The 23782-nt window shown below is 39.8% G+C and overlaps 2 protein-coding genes across 3 annotated transcripts in view; both read right to left on the bottom strand.

Annotated features, from left to right (window-relative positions):
* Window positions 1–4697, bottom strand: part of stk38l (serine/threonine kinase 38 like) — a 32320-nt gene extending 27623 nt beyond the window's left edge. Inside the window, exon 1 of one of the 2 annotated variants that reach the window (XM_088922885.1) lies at window positions 4310–4697. The gene's annotated coding sequence lies outside the window, so the exon portion shown is untranslated. The remainder of the gene's footprint in view (window positions 1–4309) is intronic. The other variant, XM_088922884.1, reaches the window with a different exon arrangement.
* Window positions 4698–13503: 8806 nt separating this feature from the next.
* On the bottom strand, window positions 13504–22902 carry med21 (mediator complex subunit 21). Its single transcript, XM_088922887.1, has 4 exons — window positions 22846–22902; window positions 21824–21938; window positions 18045–18145; window positions 13504–14459 (listed from the first exon to the last, which is right to left on the bottom strand). The coding sequence occupies exons 1-4, from the start codon at window positions 22885–22887 to the stop codon at window positions 14283–14285; spliced, it is 435 nt and encodes a 144-aa protein (XP_088779013.1). The 5' UTR covers window positions 22888–22902; the 3' UTR covers window positions 13504–14282.
* Between the last annotated feature and the right edge of the window lie 880 nt (window positions 22903–23782).

Here is a 23782-nt window from a genome sequence, read left to right as displayed (position 1 = left end):
CTGCTAGGATGAAGCTCGTTTGTACTTGCAAATTAAATCTGAATCTAAAGCAGAAAGTACAGTGGAGCAGTATCCCTCTTCCCCCAGAATAACACTGCACATTCAAGAACCTTACATTGCCTAACTCACGCTAAAATACCGAGACTTTTTTATCACCTTGTCACCAAGACGTGACTCACTAAGGTATCTTTCTAGTGTAACGAAAGGACCGGAGACAAATATTCAAAATCCTCCAAGGCACTGACAGATTCAACCCTGAGGATTTCTGGTGAATGAACAGACAGGAACCAGAGGGCACAAGTGGAAACTACGCAGAAGAGCTTTTAAAACAGGAGGCACACCTTTACGCTAAGGGTTGTGAGAGTATGGAACAAGCTACTAACTACCAAAGAGGTTAGACAGGCCAAATGGCTCTAGGGGACCAGGGCCCCCAATCCTGATCCATGAGTGCACCAATCCATCTGGTAATCCAGATTACCCTGAAACATCAGGAGTTTTGGTCATTTAAAGATGAGGTACGTAATTTGCTCAATTAAGGGAACTCACGAATCCTGTGGTTTGTGTCACCCAGCACCAGCATATAACTCGCTAGGTAACGGCACTGGTCCCTAGGACAACTGCACTGGAATCCAGTGAAATTTAAACATCCTCTCAAGAGTTTTAACAGCACTCTGAAACAAAACAGTCATTTTATTCCAGGAAAGGAAAATAACAGTTTTGCAATCTCTGCTGAAAGATGTGGGGTCTTGAGGACTCTAACCCCTTTCATCGACTTTGCTGACCTACAAAGAGTCAAAATCCAAAACCTTTCACATGCGTTCTGCACTCAATGAACTGGTTATTTTATAGATTAACTTTCATTATGAAACATAAGTTCATGACAATGTATTTCAACAATTAATTTATTTTGATTATAATCTACAACATTTTCCCATATGGATATCTGAACACAATGGAAGAATAATCATTACCCATAATTTCCTTGCAAGAAAGGAGGATCCTGAACGCATTCTTTTCCACTGTTCATGGGCTCAGGAGTGACTACAGTAAACACTGTGAACACTGTCCTTTATGTTAAAACTGAAATCGACACCTGCAAAGACAGAATGTAACAGTGCAGGACAGTAAGCACTAACCCAGCTGAGGGGCTGCATGTTGGACACTAGCAATAGTTAATTAGTGGTCCCTTTACTCTTCAGGTTATAATAATGTGTTGCATTACCACAGACAAAATTAACCTGAAATTGAACCAATCCACTGACACCATGGAGAAAGTATGTTTCTCTCAAATTGTAATGAGGAATTCAAATGGTACCTCCACTGCGTCCTCACAAGACTCTGTCTAGAAGGACTATTACAAGCACAAAAAAATGACAAAACTGTACCTGGGGAAAAGAATGTTCTGAAGCTTTAAAACTTATTTTATATCAATGTTGAATAAAAGTCTCAAAGTGACATTTTACGCATGATACACATTTCACAACTCCCAAAAGGCAGATGTTGTATTACTTATGGTCAGTACCTGAAGGGCTACCTGCCAGTCGGCCCCACGCATCTCCAGTTTCAGACAAATATTTTCTGAAAGTCCATTGTTTTTAAAAGACTAATGTTGAGAAGTGTCTATTTAAACGTTAATTCAATGATCTCATCAGAGCTTTAAATTACACCCTCCAGTCTAGAACAGGGATCCCATCAAAATGCTGACTCCTCACCAGGCAGCTACGTCAGACCCAGAAATTGCTGGTGGGATTTTGACCAAGGAGACCGAACAGGACAAAACAGAAAACGGAACCTGGGATTAGGGACTGGAAAAAAAATCAAAGAAACTTTGATTTAATCAGGATCTTCATTGGGATTTGAAATGAAGGCTGGGGGTTCATATTTATCTACTTCTTTAAACGTTCAGGTCAGCCGGGGAGTGCATTAAGGCTCCTAATGTTTTGTACTATCCAAAGGAAAAACAAAGCACTGAATGTTGTACCATTCATTTCTAAAATACTATGAATTCAGCAAAGATGCTGCGTGAAATTAAATTCCCAGTACTTATCAGGCATAAATAATATTACAAAATAGGCACACCTTTATATACCGGTTGGCAAGATCGCTTGCAAGTAAACCAAAGTAGGAGGAAAAGCGTCGATATGCTTGAGTGAGGTTTATCCACATGCATGCAGATCCAGCTTTGTCAAATCCCAGCAGAGTTATACATATTATATGAAACCTGCAGTGCCGGATGGGCTGCATAGAACTGCAAGCACAGAAACACACCGGTGTGAAGATTATGGTGGAAGACACAGCTGGTAACTAAACTTGACTTGAGAAGATCAAGACTCGCTACAGGACTTATGAAAGTGGTTAGAGCTGGATGACAAACTTATTACTGTGCTTTCAACTCACTTGGAAGGCTGGTTGACTGCCAGCTCTACATGAGCACATGTAACTTCATAAACGGTTTCTTTCAGCTTGCGTTATTACAGAGGCAAGAGAAAGTGCAATAAGGACCATGTGGACGTTCAGCACGGTTGAACTCCTCTCAGACAGGCACACCTGCTGCAGAGCGCGCTGTGAGCAGAAGCAAAAAAGATTCTTAAACCTGAACATCAAAGGCCATTCTTGGCAGGTGGAATGGTTACAACCACATCTCGACAGAGTTCTAACCAGAAACCTCACTGTGCAATTACAGACCACAGGTGGTGTAGCGCGCTGCAGCTGCTCTTTCAGGTCAAACCCAGAGGTGGTAAAAGGGAGTTTCAAGCCTCAGAAAACTTCAGGCTGCTTTTACTCCAACAAAAACCTGGTTTGGCTTGAACTGCAGAGTTGTAGTATTCATATTGGAAGATAACACAAAATTACAAATATCTCTACCTACAAAGCTGTAAAATAAACTTAAAATCTAGCTGCTAAACGAAAAAAATCACACCAATGAATGGGGTGTGGTTTGGAATTATTAAAGACTGAATGGGGATTTTGTTCATATATTTTATATTTTTTTACTGTACTCATAGAAAAAAGCTAAATTTTGCTAAATTTTGCTAAATTTAGTAGCAAAGGGTCAAATTAAAACCTAAATTCGTCCCTTTTTTTCATGTATTTGCAATTAAATTCAACATTACACCAGCACATCATCTTCTGTAAATTGGGGGCTTTCTTGTCTTACTTTCTGATGTTTTTTCAGGAGTTTCAGCAGGTCCCAAGAAAACTTATGTACATTTATGCTACGGATAAGGCTGTGATTACATGACTCACAGTACGGATCTTAGCCAAGCAAAGCATGCCACTGAAACAGGGTTCACTGTGAAACCAATGTGCACGATCAGAACTTTCCAAAAGGTATCCAACTCATAGATGCTCACATGCAAAGACATCCAATTTAACATTTGACATTTTTGTATAGAAAATAAGCTTAGCATTGGAGAGATCATTCAATACCCACTATGCGCCAGACCTTGATAGAATGAGCAACAAAAACACATGACGTTATTGGACAACAAAACGGATGTAGAGGAGAACATGAAGAGTTGCGACATCACTGAAGAAGAACGATCAGTCCTGTGCTGTTCGGCTGGAGCACGGTGTGGTTACCAGCGGGCAGGTTAGGGACTGTCTTCAGAAGAGCTCGAACTACTGGAATAATACTAAAAAAGCTCCGAAGGAAAAGTCTGAAAGTAAACCTCTAGGGGAAACTATGACTGTGCTCTGTGGTGTTTGAAGTAAACCTGACTTGCTATTTGTTTCAATAAATGAAAGAGGAGATTTCTAAGAGGTACATCCAACAGACAGAAAATGTATCGTGAGTTTTATATATCGCTGGCGTTTTCTCCGGAAAACATGACACAAACCATGCCACTTAATATCACCTTGTCACGAAAGGTGCAATCGCTCAACCTTATTGAAAACCATGATTTCTTTAAAGCACTTAGTAGGCTGTCTTATCAAAGGAGATGAGGTCAAATGAGAATTAATCTTAAAATATGATGATACAAACATATTTAGCTAGAGCCCCGGCGACCTGAAAATAGGAGTAGCTGCAACTTTATTTTTTAAATAAAGCTAGCTAAAACGCTCTCTAAAAATACCACAACCGCCTTGACTTTAAAAGGAAAATTATCACAGATACGCTAAAATTATCCCATCTCTTATATCAAGTGATGTGTTTTATCGTTATGTGAGGCATTTGTCTCGGGTTTTTTTAGCAATTCCAAAAATATGCTAGGAAATCTCATCTCCCATTGCACACTCCAATGCAAACAGATTTTGGAGCTGCATTCCAGCTACGCTTCGGAAATAAAAGTTTGGAAAATATCCTTACACTCACCGACGCGTCCTCCTGCGATCTTTTTCTCCGACTTGAAACGGGAGATAATTTCACTACGAATTAAACCTCGGTCAAAACTGTAAAGGAAAATAAGAGCCCAGACAAGTCTCAGAAGATTAAGGCAAATTCAACTGAGGGTCATCCCCGGTGCCTAGACTAAAAAAAAAAACTGTGCACTTTTTGGTAATCCAGCAGACGTAGAAAAAAAACTCTATTTGAGCAAGGTAATGTTTTCGAAACTTCGCCAGTTGTTTCTTTCAATAAAGCAGCGCCAACCTTGTAGCTTCTTCCCTGTTAGTAACAAATATAACCAGTCTTTCCTGTTCCTGCTCACAGAGACCTCACGCCACGCATCCCTGCGTCACCGGGATCGGCAGGCGCCATGGCCAATCAGAAAACAGAAGGGGGGCGGTGACCGCGCGTCTAGACTAATCAGAACGGGAGGCGTGAGCCCACTCTGTCCATTTACAGGACGCACAGTGCGTCAGCCACAGAGTGCACCCATTCGTACACACAGCTGGGCTTTGGAAAGGTTAACCCTCTGTTGGGGTGGTCGTCAGAACCGCTTGACACGTCTTCTAATATCGTAGTGCTTTGATTTTGAATGGGTGATTCACATAATGCCAACCCATTTTTTACACAGTTTATATCACATTTCTTTTGTGGCTCCTGGATGATGTCGTTTGATGAACAGTACGTACTGTACTATGAATGTTATAGTCACCATTTGTAGACTCACTCCCAGATAAGGGTTTCCAGGGAATTTTCTGGTCATCAGCTTGTTCCCAGAAAATATCCTTTACCCAATTACACCTCCTCTTACAACGCGGAGAACAGTTGAAACAGTTGTGCAGTTGAAAGCACACAATTTAGAAAAGAAGGAATGTCGAATTAAAATTGTGTAATACACTTGAAAGACCTCGTCTGGGTTGTTGTGCACATTTTGGACACCATATTATAGAAAAAAAAACATACTGCTGCTTTAGAATCAGTCCAGAGAAGAGCAACCAGTTACACTCTGGTGCTGAAGGGAACATCCTACACTGGACAGCCTGCAGGAATTGAACAGAGAAGATTATTAGCTGACCTCAAGTATCCAAAATCCTCAAAGTCATGACAGAGTCAACCCAGTGAACGTCTTCTTCAGAATCAACAAACCTGAAGAGACAAGTGGAAACTACGTGGGAGAACTTTTAAAAGAAGAGAAAACAAGGAGGCACTTGTTTACACAAAGGGTTGTGGGAGAATAAAACAGCCCAAACAGGTACAGTATGTGGTTGATGGGCAAAATTGCTTTCTCTCATTTGTAACCTTCGTTATGGTCCTCTTCCTCTGCTAGAGCTTTGCCACCTCCAAGAGAATCTTCTTGCACATTTCTTATTTCTTGGGACCCAATATTTCTGTGGCACAGTGGTGAAACGATCATTCCTCCGTCTAGCCATTATGAGAAACTTGTTTATTCCTAAGGTATGGGTCACAGTACCCTGGAGACTCTGTTGCTTTTGCAATATGCCCTGAGCACTGCCTTTTAATTTCCTCATTCTTGTAAATGATGTCACTCTCTCTTCCTGGAGCAATGTGTATGAGCCGTTTGTTGTTGCATTTAATGAAGAGCAATTCCATTAGCTAAAATTATTGTAAGCCAAAATCTTCTCAACAGCTTCCTGTGACTTCTGATCAACACAAAAAGCTCTCCTGCATGAGTGTAATGGGCAAACTTGCATTGACTACCAGTCACAATGTATTGTGAAGACTTGTGTGGTATTAGTGTATTAATGGGACTTACAGAAACTGTATGTGAACACCTGAGCCTCTGTCTCTACCTTCATGGTCAGTCAGTGAGATGCACAGCGTGCTTCTGCAACACTCACAACTTAACTGTTCAATCATGTAAACGTTTTAAAAAGAAAGAGAAGTAGATTTTTGCTATTGTTCTAAAATGGAGAACCCAATTTTTGCAATTCACATTTAAAATATTAAGGTAACATATAACAAAATGAAATCCTACTCATTATTTCCAAGCAACAAAAAAGTTTTGTATATGGTATCAATAATAAGAAAGACAATCCTATCAAAAGGCAAAACTGAAATATTTTACCTGCTGCAAAAAAACTCTATCTATAATCTTTTGCATGGCAAAATTATGTGAACAAAAATTAATATCACTAGCTTAAAATTTTAGTGTCTTATAACTAAACTGCATGAGCAGAATTTCTGACCTCCAGAAACGAAGGGTTAAAAATGGGTGTGGGTCTTGTGAATACCAGAGGCCTCAGGTGGTGATGTCACTGACAAGAAGCAGACGGGGAAATAGTTCTGTGTACTAAGACGCGCTGTTTGCAATAAAAGGGAGCACCATTCCCTCTTTTTTATAAAAGTGAATTTACCTACTGTGAGTTGAAACTTTTAGGTGTACTGTCAAATACTGCTGGTCAGTGAAACTTACTGTTACACTTCAAAGGGCACTACTAACATCTACAATTCTGGACTAACATCACAGTGCCCTGAGGGACGACAGGCACTCTTTGACAACAGTAGCTCCTTTTAGGGACTGTTCAATTCCTCCGGGCACTTGGCTGATGATGATCTCAACGTCTGCTGTTGGTACTTCCACCTCTGTAGGGGCTGGACTTCTTTGATGCTTGACATCATTAAATGAGATGATGTCGGTGTCATAATTCTTTAAAAATAGAGCATGATGACACAGTCTAAGACTCATTTTGTTTTGTTTTTTTTTCCAAGAATGTGGGACAGACAAAGCAGGGGGAAGATTTATTTTGTAATAAAGGCCCCCTTATCTGCCCTGTACAGTTCTTTATAATTTCCTGAAAGTAAGAATGATGATTTAACTACTGTAAATTGGATTGGTGCCTGAGTAGACCCATTATTCTTAATGTTGTCCCATTAACCAAAGCCAAAACATTCGTAAGTTCCTAGGACAGTAGACATATATGGGCTTTGTTTTCAAAATAGCCTGCAGTGCAATTTCTTAAGTTCATCATCAAACCGTGATTAACTTGATTGGATTCAAGGAGTTAGAATGAAATCTTAGTGTTAAGACACATGCAAAGCAAAAGCAGTTAAGCCCTTTTTGGGGGTTTGGTACACAATGTCCATGTGCCGCCCTTATCAGCCGGTAGCAGATGTCATTTGTTTAACATACAATCTTCCTGTCTCTTTCAACACTAAAGCCATGCCAAGGTCTTAGCAGGCTTCCAAAACAGGCTGCATTTAGTGGGATCAATGGTGGAGCTTAGCTGAGGTGGGAGAAACACCACCAAGAGCATCAGCTGTCTTGTTTTCTGTGCATGTTAAGAGCTTGAGTTTTTATTACCATAATTACTGCAGGTTTTGTGCACGCGCAAATAATAATAATAATAATAAATAGTTCCTTACACTTGTTACACTTATACAGTGGTTTTCTGGACACTCCACTCAAAGCTCTTTACAGGTAATGGGGATCCCCTCCACCACCACCAGTGTGTAGCCCCACCTGGATAATGCGATGGCAGCCAGAGTGCACCAGTCCGCTACCCACACACCAGCTCTCAGTGGGGAGGAGAGCAGAGTGATGAAGCCAGTTCAGAGATGGGGATTATTAGGAGGCCATGATTAGTGAAAGCCAGGATGCCAGGGTAACACCCCTACTCTTTTCGAGAAACACCCTGGGAGCACAGAGGTTTTATGTCTCATTGGTAGGATGGCGCCTTTTTCCAGTATAGTGTCTCTGTCACTATACTGGGCATTAGGACCCACACAGACCGCATTTGGAGAGTGGACAGTCGAGCGCATACTAACTCTTTTTCTCAGTTTTAAAAAATAAGGGGCAACAAAATCACTGAAACTAACCATCACCTCTCATATTCATTATTCACAGGTTGGTAATTATTTATTTTCTAAAAATAACATTAAATTATTGTAATAACATAGGGGGTCATTGTGCTATTAATATACATTGAATGATGGAACATAGAATCACAGCAATCCTTTACTGAACCAAATATGTCAATTAGGAACAAATTTTTATTCAACAAGAAGACTTGGAGTAAGTGAATTACACAGTAGGGCATTTACTGAAGCATTTGAGCCTCCTGTTTGCAGTTCAGAGACCTAACCACTATCCATCACTGCTGCTCCAAGAGAGTTGTAGAGAGCAGTTTTTTTTCCTTTTTTGGCCACATACTGTACTGTATATTGTCAACTCTAAGTGGAAAAGATTAATATTTACAGAATGTCCTCTGACAACTTCAATGTGGATGTTTAAAGAACAGCAAAATGTAGTTGTGTGGCATTCTGACTAGAATGATGGCAATGTACTGAAAATGTGCCTGAAATATAAATCTTTTTTTTTTTGTTAGTTACAATTCACATTTTCTTAAGATATATCACAGACCTATTTGGGTTATGCTAAATATTAACAATCAATTTAATAGCTGATCCGAGTAAAGATCTCATCCTATCAGACGTAGGTAACAGTGCATTTGAAGGTATTTAAATATCCTAAATGCGTGACCTGTCACTTTGCTTTCACATTTTCAGTTTTAAAAGTCTTAAATAAATACATCTATTATATTGGGGATTACAACATTAAGGCATTGCAGTGGAATTTTCTTGGTGCTTCTCCAGCCTTATCATAATATTAACAAAATGACATAAATACATATCATCCCATTCCAGACATCGAAAGGTAATTTTTACACTGAAAATGAAATAAAACAGCTAATACTTTATAAGAAATAAGGTAAATGTATCACCAATGAAACCTAAAAAGGTTAGATCCCCTGAAAACAAATTTTCTTCAAAGGGTATAGTTTAACTGATACATTACACACTGTATTACTTTCCCATTCAAAAACGTGACCGAGGTCAAACTCAGCGATCAGCACAGAGTTGACCAACCTCATTCTGAGCTCCAGACGTGCTGCTCTATCACAGTCAGTGCAATTCTCAGGTTTGGGGTAAATCACTCCTTCCAGGTTGGCAGAAGAACATTTCTTTAAAAAGGAAATGGAAAAATCAAGGAGTGTGGTCCAGAGTTTAAATTACTTCAGTAGGATTTACTGTACACTGCATTTCAAACCATTTATAATGAGACTAAGCAATCACAAAAGTCCTATTGCTTAAAAATTACAGAGAATTTTTAAATTTAAAAATTTAAGAGAATTTTTAGAGAATTGTTTTCATGGGTAATAAAATGTTGCCATGATAAGGGATTGAAAACCCATTCTAAAACAGGCCAGGAAACCTAGACAACACAAGTTTCATTAGGAATGAAGCACAGGAAATGCCGCTATTAGGGACTGTTATTAGTTGTTATCTTCTTTTGCCTCATTGCTTGACAACTATGTTATTTACATTAAGAGCCGCTGATTTTGCTCAAACCATTACTGAAGGCTTCTCACATGAATTAAACTGTTGTAAAATCTGAATTATTAATTCAAAGAAAAAATATGCCAGACATTCAACATAGGTTTTGATCAATACTGGAAAAACATCTGTCGGGTTTAATTGTTACCCCAAGCAAATCTATATATATAGGGTCCCGGGAAATTAATTTAATGGCTAAACAATAAGGGGCAGTGATCTTTAAAGCTTGTAATCAAGCTTTAATGTCTTACTTACTAAGATCTAGACAGATCTGGTTAACATTTCTGTCTCTACACGTAACATGAAGTGTCTCAGTTATCCGAAAGCTAACTTAATAAACATGTAATTTACAGAGGTGCACCAAAATACTGGAGAATCACATTAAACAAGTGGAACGCCATTTAGTGATATAACAGCACAAGGAAGATTGCAAATGAGAAGAAGCAATTTGGGCTCAAAAGTACTTTCAGTACAGAAGTGGCCACTGCAGAAAAAGGAAGGTAGTCAGAATCATTAAACACATTAAATAAAAAAAGCCCATTAGCTCATCATGCAACATGAGCTCATATTAAAACAGGTCTGTACCAGTTGCAATAACTGTACCATTGCTCTCATTACTTTCTCACACCCACTGCACTTACACAGCTCACTAAAATATCCCAAACCACAAGTTCCCCTTCACTGCAAGAACAAAGTTCAGTATTTCTGACAGAATGCTCACTTGAGAGTGCTTGTGAGAAAGGTGTCCCTTTTCCCTCACATCTGAGAGAGGTCTCCTAACGCAGGCACTTACATCAACGAATTAATATCCAAAGCATGTCTGATTTTTTATGTCTCACTTAATCAAAGTTCCCAACCCAACAGTGATCAATTTATTGAGTTTTTCAGGCTCAACAAAAATATATACTTACAAAACCTCTTTTGGTAACGTAGGATTACTTTTTTCTCATTCTACCATTCATTACATGTTTTGCCGGAATGTCGGATTAAATTAATGCAAATCATTAGTAATCCTTAGAATTACTTTCAAATGTATCTGAAATATGACTCAGTTTAAAATTCACTTACACTTTGTTAAACCCCTTAACATCTACATTCAGGTTGGTGAATCAGCAATATAAACAACGATTCCTAGACAATGGGAAAATGTGGCATGCTAATTTGTCACAATTTATGGACAAGTGAAATCTTCATGCCAGAAACCCCAGTCTGATTAGAATTAGTGATTTATATTTCTTTACATAATAATGCAAACAATGAAAATCCACAAAAACTTTTGTAGTACGTGAAGAGGAAATTAAAAGTGAACTATTTTAATCACATTTCAAAGTGAAAGCATTAAATTCCACCAACAATGACTTCTTACACTGTAGGCACTCAAACTCTGATAATCTCTGGAATTAATCTTGATAATTTCAAGAATTTCTGACTGACAATTCCCCGTTCTGTAGTCTATTCAGTTTTCTGTCAGACACACCCAGAATTGGGGTTTTAAAGTAAACAACTGAATGAGGCTATGCTAAAGATGTGAAATCAATGCTGTTATCATTGACTGGGAAATACAATAGATATACAGTCATGTGAAAAAGAAAGTAAACCCTCTTTCAATTCAATGGTTTTACATATCAGGGCATAAATAACAATCATCTGGTCCTCACCAACTTCTATAAATAGACAAATCTAGCCTCAGATAACCATGTGGACAAATTAAGTACACCCTTACTGCTTCCATAGCAATTAAGAAGATATTTAACAGCCAGGTGCTGCTAATCAAATGCACCTGATTAGTTGATCATCAGGACCACCTGTGACCACCTCTATAAAAGCAGAACTTTTGGCAGTATGGTGGTCTGGAGTATTCAGGTGTGTGTTAACACCCTGCCAAGAAGAAAGGACATCAGTAATGAACTCAGAGAAGGGTTATAAGGCCATTTCCAAACAATTTGAAATCCATCATTCTACAGTGAGAAGGATTATTTACAAATAGAGAACATTCAAGATGGTTGCCAATCTTTCCAGGAGTGGGTGTCTCGGCTACGTCACCCCAAGGTCAGACTGTATAATGCCGAGAGAAATCACAAAGAACCCAAGAGCTACATCTAGGGATCTACAGGCCTCAGTTAACATTTTAAATGTTAAAGTTCATGACCGTATGATCAGAAAAAGACTGAACTAGTATGGCTTTCTTGGAAGGCCAGCCAGGAGAAAGTCCCTTCTCTCCAAAAAGAACATGGCAGCACGGCTTAGATTTGCAAAGTTGCATCTGACCACACCACAAGAAAACCCGAATGCAGCGTATCGCCACAAACGCCTCGTACCGTCAAGCATGGTGGTGGAGGGGTGATTTTGGCTTGTTTTGCAGCCACAGGATCTGGGCACCTTAGAGTCATCGAGTCGACCATGAACTCCTCTTTATACCAGAGTATTCTAGACACAAATGTGAGGCCATCTGTCCGACAGCATGGCTGAAATTGGGTCAATGATCCCAAGCACACAACCTTTCTAGAACTGAAAGGCTGAAAAAGAAAAGAATCAAGGTATAGGAATGGCCAAGTCAAAGTCCAGACCTCAACCCCATTGAGATGCTGTGGCAGGACCTTAAGAGAGCTGCGCATGAACGAATGCTCTCAGACATCAATGAACTGAAGCAATGTTGTAAAGAAGAGTGGGCCAAACTGATGTGAGAGACTGATAAACTCACACAGGAAATGATTTATTTCAAGTTATTGCTGCTAAAGGTGGTTCTACAAGCTACTGAATCAAGGAGTGTACTTATTTTTTTTTATAAGTGGCTTCTGCATGTTGGCTTATTTTTTGTTAAATGACATAGTGGAATCCGTTATGCGTTTGTCACCTGAGGTTAGATTTACCCAATTCTAGGACCCGGTAAGGACCAGATTATTTTATGTCCTGATATATAAAACCACAGAATGGAAAGAGGGTGTACTTTATTTTTCACATGACTGTAGAACTGAAGCATCTAACCTCAGTGAACAGAGAGAGAATGGCTGACAAACCATTTCCAAGTTCTGCTCACCATGAGGACACTTTCAGTCACGCAGAGCCAGACATTCTCCCGTTTTTAATCTCCGTAACCTGTTTCATTAAAATTGTAGTACAGTACGTGAAAGGTTTAATATTAAGTGTAATAATGAGGGTAAATAACCAGTTTGATTAAAAGAGAAAGCTTGTATTTAAAATTCCAAATATAGCCTTCTTAGGGCACATAGTATTTTGTAGATTAGGGGTTTTCAGCAAGGCGTCCAGGGCCAACCAGGAGTTCTCCAAAGCAGGTGCTAGAAAGGCACACTGTGATGTAATTCCCAGGCTGGGTGTGTAAAGATGATCATTATCACAGGGCAGATCAGTGCTAACAGCATGATGAAGTGTGTTGAAGTGTCTAAGATCTTTTCAAGTCATTTTTTATACCCACCTACAGATTTCAGCTCTTTATTGGTAGAGATTTCTTGAAAAGGGCTCCCCCCACACTGAAAAGGCAGAAAACACCCAGCCTAGCTTGGGAATGCTCATGAGGGCCTCAACTGGTTGCCCCTGCAGCTCACTCCCTTTCCTTAAGGCAACCAGCACTTAAATTACTGAGACAGCTAATGATCAATAAAACAAGGAGCTTGTGTGAGTAAAACATTGCAATGGAGTGAACTGGAGGGGCTGCTGGTTAAGATTGTTTCTTCTGTTTCAAAACAGATCTTGCTCATCTGTTTATAAGATTTAATGGAACTTTAACAGAAATTAATTAACCTGCATTGAAAGAGACATCTTAAAGGCTGATAAGCACTTTTGCATGAAGTACTGGCAGCTTGCTAATGTCTGAATAAGATCACTTTATTGGCCATATACAATTTCTTGCATTAGGAATTTGTCTTTTGACATAGCCCAACTTACTCTCCATGAGACACAGAGAGGGAGAGAAGCCTGGGGTCAGAGCGCAGAGTCAGCCATTTATACAGCACCCCTGGAGCAGCTGGGGTTAAGGGCCTTGCTCAGGGGCCCAACGGAGAAGGATTCCTCTGTCGGCTGTGGGATACGAACCGGCAACCTTCCAGCCACAGGCGCAGATCCTGAGCCACAGAGCCACTGCTCTCGTTCTTACGACTTGTCAGACCTGGAATTATTCTGACTACAGCTGCTCATGGGATGTAGCCACGTGCCATTTCAACAGCACACAGACAGTCATCACTTATGTGTTTGTTTTAATTAAATTAGGGGTTTAAAGTCATCCTCGTTCACTTCTGCATCAATTTAACAACTGACAAATAAAAAAAAGAGATTGAAAAAAACTTTGGATTTCTTAGTTGACCTAGTAGTGAACATGTATCTAGAATTAGACATGAAAGGGTATAAATACATAATTTACAATATTAAGAAGTTAACATTAACAAAAAGTACAGAAAATATCTCTAGTGGGCACTTTAGTCAATTAAAAGCAAGCGCTAAATAATCATTAACATGATAGTTTCCCACATAGTTGCCATACTCTGGCATTCATGGAAGCATCTTGCTTTCAATGTCAATGAAAGAAAAAAGTCCTCAAGATTTGTTGGCTTCTTGTGTTTGTACAGCTGGGTGCTGCCCCCTGCTGTTAGGAGTCTGGAACTGGCTGGCTGGGTGCTCCACTCCTCGTCCGTAGCTGAGACTGCGCGATGTCTGCCAAAGCATTCTGGATTTTCTCCAGTAGCATGTCCCCTCGATACACCACCTCCTCCAGTCGAGCTGCTGCCTCGTGATTTTCCTCCTCAAGCTGGCGCAAGCTTGCAGCCTAAGTAAAGTAAAAAGTGGGAGGGGGGGGAAATTCACAAACCTTTTTCCTTAATTTTTTCAGACAAATGTACTAGTTTTGCCACATGAAAGGATACGGATCCTCTCGGCTGTGTGATGGCATCAGCTCTACATGCGTTCCTGAACTGTGAAGCAATCATTGTCAAAGGAGCAGCAGGCCCATCTACTTTCAGTGCAGCGGCCAATTTATCTCCGGAGTAGCATTTCCTAGTCCTGACACTGGAGTTGCCTCCTGATTTCATTCCATCTCATAAAGCATTAAGCTTATTGGACATCTGCTAGAATGACTTGTTTAAAAAAATTTTTTGCTGTCTCTGAACAGTGAAAAAGGTTCAAATTAAGCATCAACTCTGTATCAGAAGATAGGTTTCAGAATTTGTGCCATTTAGTCTAGCACAGTGGAATTTAAACACTGGGTTAAAGAAAGTTTAACAGCATCATTCCCCATGTGCAATGGCAGGAGCAATTGGTAAACTGTTCAGAAAGCAAAAAGTTGAAATGTAGATCCATTTGAATTATTTGTTTGAAATCAATATAAATGACTTATGAGACTAAGAACCGAGTGAACAGTTATAAATCTGCTGGCAGGGTAAGTTTAATTCATCAGCAGCTCAACACCAGAATATTCCAGGACCAGGAAGGCGAAACATTGCTTCAGCAGGAGTCTCAACATCAGGCACAGGACACCAGGTGGGACATCCCTGTATTACAGGGCAAGCAAACACTCACATACACAGGGCAATTAACCTGGACAGCACGTCTTTGAACTATGGGAGAAAACCAGAGCACCTGGAAATATCCAACACAGGGAGAACATAAAAGCTCCTCAAAGACTCGGACAGATTTGAACCCAGGACTCTGAAGCTGTGAAGCTACGCTTCCAGATGTTTGTCATCTTTTTTTTTTGCTAGGATTGGCATTTTCCACCAAGCAAGGTCTCAACAATGGATGCGTTGTTAATTTAAAAACCACAGTGAAATATCCATTTCATTGCGAGAATGTAAAATTATTTCATTGTTGAAATCATAGCATTCTAAAAACTGCCAACTTCCTGAGTTATACCAGAAACTATGCAATGTGCTTTATTTTTTGGCGTAACGTCTGATGAAAACGGGCATGTTTGTAAATTTAATTACAGATTTTAATTACATATAAAATAATCCAGCATTAATGTTAGAAGCACAAAGTTCTCACTTGAATGCAGCACCAAGGCTGTAATAAACTGTGAAAGAGGAACTGCTTACTGAAGATACATTACCACATCCCATTTCCTGCCACGGATAACAGAAGATAAAAGTAAACAGTTAGAAGGTGTTTATTAAAGAACTTGCTCATATTCTGCCAAATATCTCCGATTATCAGCACGCTTGTGGTACCAAGCATATATGATAATGTTGCATGCAATTAAACCTTTAGTTGAAATGAGTCACAACACCTCAGAAAAAAGATATATCCGTACATGAGCAAGATGTGCCATTTTGCATCCTGCTGAGGCATGTGCCTTCAGCAAATCTTCCGATTGCAAAAAAAAAATCCATACAGGACAATTCTTGCTTTGTAACGTAATATTCCAGCACACTGCATATCCACCTTTTAAGCTCTTTATTTGGCAAAAATATAAATGCTCTTGGGAATAAGTTGAACACAGGGACCTCAAAGTCTATTCTAAACTGTTTGCAGTATTAGGGTTAAGCACTATGGGTTACATGACATAACAAATCCACAATAAATTGAGCAAAGCTTGCTTATAGGCAGGTAATATTTAAAAACAGTGCAAACACTTCATGTCTGTGAGACCACAAACAGCAAAATCACAGCATTTATATTTTACACCACGCAGCATTTAGACATCTCCTTGCAAACTGTTAGCAGAAAAATCTCAATTAACCTGCCATTCTGTTCTAGATATTGTTCTGCTTTTAGTTCTAGATTAATCGCATTCATGGAAAATAGTTAAACTGCAACAGGAAGGCAAACGCAATTCAATTAACCTAAAGCCAGTTGTGATGTGATGTAACAAAAGGAAATGGCAGTTGGATTGTGTCAAAACCTCCTTAAGAGTGCATAACGAGTCAGCTTTGTTAAGAAACAATCAGTGCAACATTGCAGCAGGTACTTACTAAGTAATATATGACTATACAATAATTTTAATACTGAATTTGATGTAACAAATACAAAAGGGGCATCAGAAAATAAAACACCTAAATGTCAGACCGCTGATATTCAATAACATACAAACTGGGAAAATTAGTCACTGATATGACACTTGTATGCAAAGAGATTTAGAGTCTTCTGTGTGAACTCCCAAACACGTGCTGCTGCAGCACTGCATCACTATTCTTTCAAAACAGTTATGCAAAACCATATTGACAGGATCAGTCATTTTTCTACTTGGGAAACCCTAAAAACTCAAATACCTAGGTGTTCCAACTGACCAAAGACAGGAAAGCTCTGAATCTTTCCTCAGCTTTTCACTGATTGATGAAATGTAGGCTTGTTATAGACAGCCACACACCCACTATCCAAGATGTGAAACTCATTTCAAAGCCTGACAAACTGTAGAGCGCACATGAATGTCTCCCCAAATAGGCCTGTTTTTCTATTGGCTTTTAAGCTAGATGCACAATGCTGTGACACACACTGCTGTCCATAAAGCCATCGCTGCTAAAAACACAAAACCCATGAGCATGCTTTGATTTAGCTGAGAGCCCCACAGAGGATCCTGTCTTCAAGCTCTTTCACATGCAGAGGGATGTACTATAAATAAGCTAGCCGTGTGTCAAGAGCCACACAACTCTGAGGGTTACTTAAGATTTATGATAAGACTGATAAAGATATATTCTGTGATCTGGATGTAAAAGCAACTGTGCTGCCTCTCAGGCAGCTGCAGAGGACATTGCTCTCACCTAACCTAACCCAAACAAGCATTCAGTAACTCAGCTCAGTTCTTCCAAAGATTGAGATTTCATTCAGCCATTGTCAGCTATTCCTGGTTCATGGACATTTAATAAGCTCTGAATATTGAATTCAGTAAAATCTATACTTTAGACCTTGATATTTACAACATGCCCTGTTGTGACAAATTTGTAAGGTACTTGGTGATTTTGTCAGATTTTGTCTGAAATGCAAAAGTAAGATAGACAGCCTTCTTTCCTTGGTAACCTCTATTAAAAGGACAGTTAACCGACCAGACAGACTTTTTTCGTAGGCTGTGAGATGAGCAACATTTAGTATAGAATACCAAAACATTACCATGACCAGCCAATAGTACAGTAACTTAAGCAATTGGAAAAAGGTCTGAAAAGGACTTCTTCTCAGAGATTTGATACTTATCGTGGTTGTGCCTGAAACACATGCATTTACTGCTCCCTTAAAGGTGTTGATTAAAACAAACAAGATGGTGGTTAAGTGTAATGCGACGCAGAAAAGCAAAACATTCCTTGCAAACCTAGTGCCCAGCCAGTTTGAAATTTAAAAAAAAAACATACGCTCCCCCCATATGGGAGGACTCTGCAGTTTCAAACTCTGGCAGTATAAAAGAGGAAGACGAAAAAACTAAACTTACTTGTAAGGCTGCAGTTGACTCCTCACTCGGCAGCGAGTCGATCAGCACATCAATGTCCTTCGCAGTTCGGGCAATCAAAGCAGCAAACAACTGGGCATATTCTGAAAGCAGAAAAATGGCATTTGAACAAAAGCAGTGACAAGCCACCTACTGTATGTCTTCAACTTTAGAGCAGACTAAATTAAGCTGAGTACTTAACTCAAGTGAGATTTAAGGTCAACATCAAGTGAAAATGGGAACAAAACCTTTAATTTTCCATTACAGATTTTTCAATAAACCAAGGGAGTATATATAATGTATATAAAATGTCTTCTTCTGTGCATCATCCCATGTAGTTTTTTTAATCAGCATAACAGTTCAGACAAAACACTCTTCTTGAGAACTTGGATTAAAACAGTGTTGCACTACCAGGTTTTCTACTGTTTGAATTCTAAGGAAGCTAAGTTGGTTCCTCCAGACAGCTTTAAAACTAGAAGCCTAAGTAAAACCCTATCTGTTTTCCCAGATTAGAGAATGGCCAAAGCATCACAACATCACTGCCCTGTTTGGTAGTTTCTGAATAATGGTGCAAAATGAATCAAATACTACGATAAGGATTACTTTAAATAAAGCAAACAAAGGTTTTATAACGCAGACCCTACATGGGTGTAAAATATGCAGAACATGGACACAGCACCATGAGAATGTCCTCAAGGGTGGGGAGAACATGCAAAATGCAGGGGTTTCAAGGGTAAGAAATATGATACTTCTGAAATGGAAAAGACACAGCAAAAAAAAAAAAACAACCTTTGACTGGAACAGCACAATATCATGAGTCATACAGAGGTTAACAAGCTACAGACCCCTGTTCTGTTAGAACCTGGTTTTGGATTACGTTAGTGTGATTTCCTGTAAAGCCTAATCAGATGCTTATTAGTGGAAGTCTCATTTGTTTCACTACATCATGCACAGTTTGGTTAAAAGATTACTTAAATAACCTCATCCTACTGACAAGACCACTAATACCATATTTCCATGTGCTGCACAGCTCAAACAAGTGCCTGAAATGGTAATCCCCTCCTCCCACCAGCTAAACAAGAAACCACACATGGGAGGAACAGAAGTAAACTTTTTGCACTGCCTTTTTTAAACCCAAAACATGAGACGACCTGCGGAACTCACTTGGAAACTCAAGTATTTGAAGGAAATTGTATTTTCTTTTACCAGCATGAGTTTTGAGGTAGTCCAATTTGAGGTCACTCAAACTGTCTGATCAGGGAAACAGTACAAGAACTAGTTGCAGTATCTTTATTTCCGAGAAGGAAAACACTTCTTAAAAATCACATACAGCAAAAGAAAAAAAAATCATCACACCTTTTCATGAAAGTTTAAGGATAGCACAAGTAGTTATATAAAGGTGTAGCTTAATCAAGAACCCCAGTGTCTGCAAAAGACCATGTACAAAATCAGAATCCATCACATGGAAATGGATAGAACTTTTCCCAACAAAAGAAAACCAGTATGGATTTCTGTACAGCTGAGAATGAGGCTGTGATGTCAATGTGCCAAATATATTAGTAACAGGCCAGAGGGAATGTAACAAGCTTAGACTTGTTTATGGAAATTGAGAAGATACTGGCGGTTATCGTAAACAGGTAGTGTAGAGTGACTCACAGAAAATGCAGTCCAATGGCAATCATGAAATCTTACAGAGGAAGGAAAAGGTTTTTATGATTTCTGCTGTTCACAGCACTTCCAACATTGCCAGCTACACTCACTCATCAAAATACAACCCATTGGTACACCGGGCCTCTGTTCTTGAATGCCTGTAGCCCAGACCCCTCCCAGTCTTCTGGCCAGTTCAGACTCAGGTGAGGTTGCGCTGAGGATAGTGATGTGTTGAACTGAAGGGCACCTTTCACCCATTATGACAGCTTTCCAGTAGCTTTCAACAGGATAAAGATTTGCGGATCACTCTGTTTGGGAACAGTAGTGGAAGGTCTGCCAATGAAAACCAAGTCTTTTCTTCTGGCAGGGGCTCTAAAACCATTCTGCCCAGTGACTGGATATATCCTTGCCTTTTGATGACTGAGGGTCAGTTCCTTGCTCTGAGTGTCAACTTCTCCAGAATTGCTTATTCATGCATTGCCGGATTTGAGCAAGCAAAGATAAAAGTGCCTTTTTAAAAAAAAACAACAAATGTTTTATTCTTCATGGAAAGACCTCCAACAAAACTGACACTTTGAAATCACAAAGGAAAATGATTTAATCAGAAAATAACTTCATGCTTTCTTAGTACAAAAATACTGTTTTGTGCTATTATTTTTGGCCTAAAGTCCCACCGCACACATTCTAAACATATGCATTATGCACTAAAAACCACTGTAACTGTTAAAAAAGCCTTTTCCGTTAGAAAGTAAGAAAAAGCCAAGCTCAATTTTTTGGTATGGCCACCACTATGTGAATAATTATGAACTTCTTCCTGCATCACTTCACCAACTTCCACCCATCCTTCAAATATACAGTTAACATATCCTCTGCTACTCTTCCATTTCTAGACATAAACCTGTCCATTAATCATCCCCGACTCTCTACTTCAGTCGATTACAAACCCACAGATTCACACAGCTATCTCCTGTACAGCTCATTACACCCCAAACACACTAAAAACTCTCCCCCTTTTCACAGTTCCTTCGGCTACGACGACTCTGCAGTGATGACATGGATTTCCAGAACCAAGCACTCAAAATGCACTCCCTTTTCATCAACAGAGGATACCCTAGCAGTGTCATTGACAGGGCCCTCACCCGAGCCAAAAACAGCCCCCAGACCATCAACTCGATCAAGAACCCCTGGCCTAAAAACTGCATTCTTTTGGTGCTTCCCTTTCACCCCAACACATTTTCTATCCCCAGGACTATTAATGACAACTTTTCCATCCTACAGGCTGACCCCTCCACTGGGGCCCTCTTTTCTGGCCGCCACATCATCTCATATCGCCGACCACCTAATCTGCATAACCTTCTTGTTCACAGCTCCCTTGACTCCTCAGCCCTCAGCAATCATCCACGCCAGGTATATTCCCCTGCAACAGAGCTCGCTGCATCACCCGCAAGTACACATCTAACACCATTCTCATTCAAGGCCCTTCAGGACAATTCCAGATCACCCAGGTGACCTCTTTTACTGTATCTCTTGTAGGAAATGCCCAGCTATCTATATTGGGGAAACCGGAAGGAGACTCAGAGACCGCTTCAGAGAACATGTTAGGGCTGTGAAGATTAAAGATCTCTCCAAACACATAGTTTCTCATTTCATCAGAAACAAAAAATATCCTGAAACTTGGTTCACACCTTCCCCCTTCTCTCAACGACAGACTTGTTTCCGTGTGATCTTCTCTATTCACACGCAGGTTTCGACTTCACAACTCTCTTCACCTCTCTCCACTTCGCACCGCCTGAGTGGCCTCTCTGCCTCTCCCCTGCTCCCATCTCCTCCACTCTCCCAGCTTTTGTTCTCCTGTGCTATTTAATCTTTGCTGTCTGCCCTGTTTTACTCACACCTGAAGACGGCTCCACAGCCGAAATGTTGCGTTTTCTTTCTTCTCCTTTCAGCTGGAATAAACCTGTTAATTATGAATTGTACAGGTAAACACTTCAATAGCTATTGGACAGTTATTGATCTTCATCAGTATCCTTATTTCTTTTTTTTACTGAGGTATTACACAATATTAAAATATCCACCCCCCATCAGTAACTTAACCTCTAACAAGAGATCATCTTAGTAGAACAGGCAGAGACCTTCTGTGGGGTTGGATGGCTGGTCCTTGTTGATGGCGGTCTGAATGTTGCTGAAGGAGGCCGGCGGCGCACACTGCTGCAGGACTCCGATGGCGTTGCAGAACTGGTCCGCCAACTGCAGCGACAACAGAAGGTTCAACAGAAGGTCCTGGATAACCTGAGTCTTCAGCTTCTCATTCCAAGAGAACCGTTTCAGTTCTGCTCAGCAAACTCTTAAACTGCACTACCTGCTCGTAGTTTTAAAATCTCTTCAGTTATTAAACAGCACAACGAGATGAGAAATTAGCATGACTTGGCTGAATTTATTCAACCGGCCCACATAGCATTAAGAACACTTATGGTATGCTTGACAGCAACATTGCCACCCGTCTGCACATCACCGACAAATAATCCAAGTTGTTCAGAAAGTTAGAGGGGAACTATAATATTAAACCCAATTGGAATGGAGTTAAGCACAGCAGATATCTTGAAAAGTATTTGCTTGAAAGTCATTATGGGCAAGACTAAGATCCAAGGGCAGAAAACAGGTAAAAATCAATCATTCTAGTGGAACTAGAAATGACAGATTTGAGTCCTCGGTTTTAAGAGCTAAGGCAGTACAAATACCTCACTATAAACAGAACCAAGAACGCCAGCTCTCGAGTATTTAGCATTTTCAAAATGAATGTTTAAGCTTTCATTAAGTAGGGAGACAGAACTGTATCCGAGTACAGTTACTGAAGTATTACTATCTGGGAGTGTTGTTACAAACGTACAGATATTAATAAATAATTTCATTTGAGTTTTTAAAAGGAAAGTCTACACCGAAAGCAATTTATAAGTTAGAAAAGATTAAATACAAGAGTATTCAAATGGTCAGGATAACATATAATCAATAGCTTATTAACAAAACATTCCGACAATATAAAACCCGTAGCCATGCGTATTTTTTCGTTCTCGATAATTAGAGATCATGAAATAAACTATTAATAACCATTTAAATTCCGTTCAACGTTGCCTAGAAAACCAAATACATTTCTTACAGAATTTACAGCATCCTGCAATTGCGTCAACCGATCCGCCATGTTTGGGAAAGGCCAGTCCTAACAAGCAGCCTTCCTATTGAAGGAAGGTCGGCGGCCTCAGCCAATGAGAGGCGCTGATCTTGACGCTCTTCCTGGCTCTAGAAAGGCGTACGTACGGGGTCACAGAGGGGAGTCTGGTATTTCACTGCTGTAGAAGATGCCCAAAGGGTTTGAGCTGGAATAAATTTAGATCTTGTAAGTGAGCATGAAATAATTTGGGTTTGAGCCAGTTTTCTCTCTCTAAACGAGTGTTTACTTGTAACCACGAAGTATCGCACGACATGAGCTGTGCCACTTAATAGATGCAGTGGAATGACTCCAGCAATAAAACAGGCAAATCGGGTCCCACTTGAAACTTTTTTCCGCCTGATGCTTCTACCCCAAGACAGCTTCCATTCAAAACAACGAACTATAACTATTAAGCATATTAATTGTATTTTATGTAATTGTGTATAAATTGTAGAAAAGCGTAAACAGAAAATTACTGCCCTCGACCCCTACCACTGACTCACGCGGATGTGTTTTTTTTTCTCACACTGCTTGTCTGACTTGTTTTAAGCTGTATGTTATTTAACTTCTTGTTGCTGCTGCTGTTGTTGTGTTTGTTTTTGGTGATTCCTTTAATGTCTTTGTATTGGAGCACACAAACAAACAAGCATTTCATTGCACTTGTGCATATGACAAATAAACTGGACTGGACTGGTCCTTGTGAAATTTGTAATAATGGATTTAAGGTTATTCTGTGTACACACTATGTGCTGAATCCACAGCATTTTCGCTCAGGTACGGCTGACCCAGGAAGCAGCTGGGGTTAATTTTATCAGACGGGATCTGAGGTGCGTGATGCTTTAATAGGATCACCCGCATTAAAAATACAGTTGACCATGGCGAAATG

This window comes from Atractosteus spatula, chromosome 8 (assembly GCF_055471065.1).
Source record: "Atractosteus spatula isolate fAtrSpa1 chromosome 8, fAtrSpa1.hap1, whole genome shotgun sequence".
In the NCBI taxonomy this organism is placed as follows: Eukaryota; Metazoa; Chordata; class Actinopteri; order Semionotiformes; family Lepisosteidae; genus Atractosteus; species Atractosteus spatula.
The sequence above is the reverse complement of the archived record's forward strand: the minus strand, read 5'-3'. Positions and strand labels throughout refer to the sequence as shown.

What these genes read in the sequence shown, in the direction of transcription:
- med21 (XM_088922887.1), bottom strand. Translation starts at nt 22,887, where the DNA reads ATGGCGGATCGGTTGACGCAATTGCAGGATGCTGTAAATTCT. An exon ending in TGCAGGATGCTGTAAATTCT is followed by an intron (nt 21,939 to 22,845) that starts GTAAGAAATGTA and finishes TTGTCGCTGCAG; the next exon opens with TTGGCGGACCAGTTCTGCAA. An exon ending in GCCATCCAACCCCACAGAAG is followed by an intron (nt 18,146 to 21,823) that starts GTCTCTGCCTGT and finishes TTCTGCTTTCAG; the next exon opens with AATATGCCCAGTTGTTTGCT.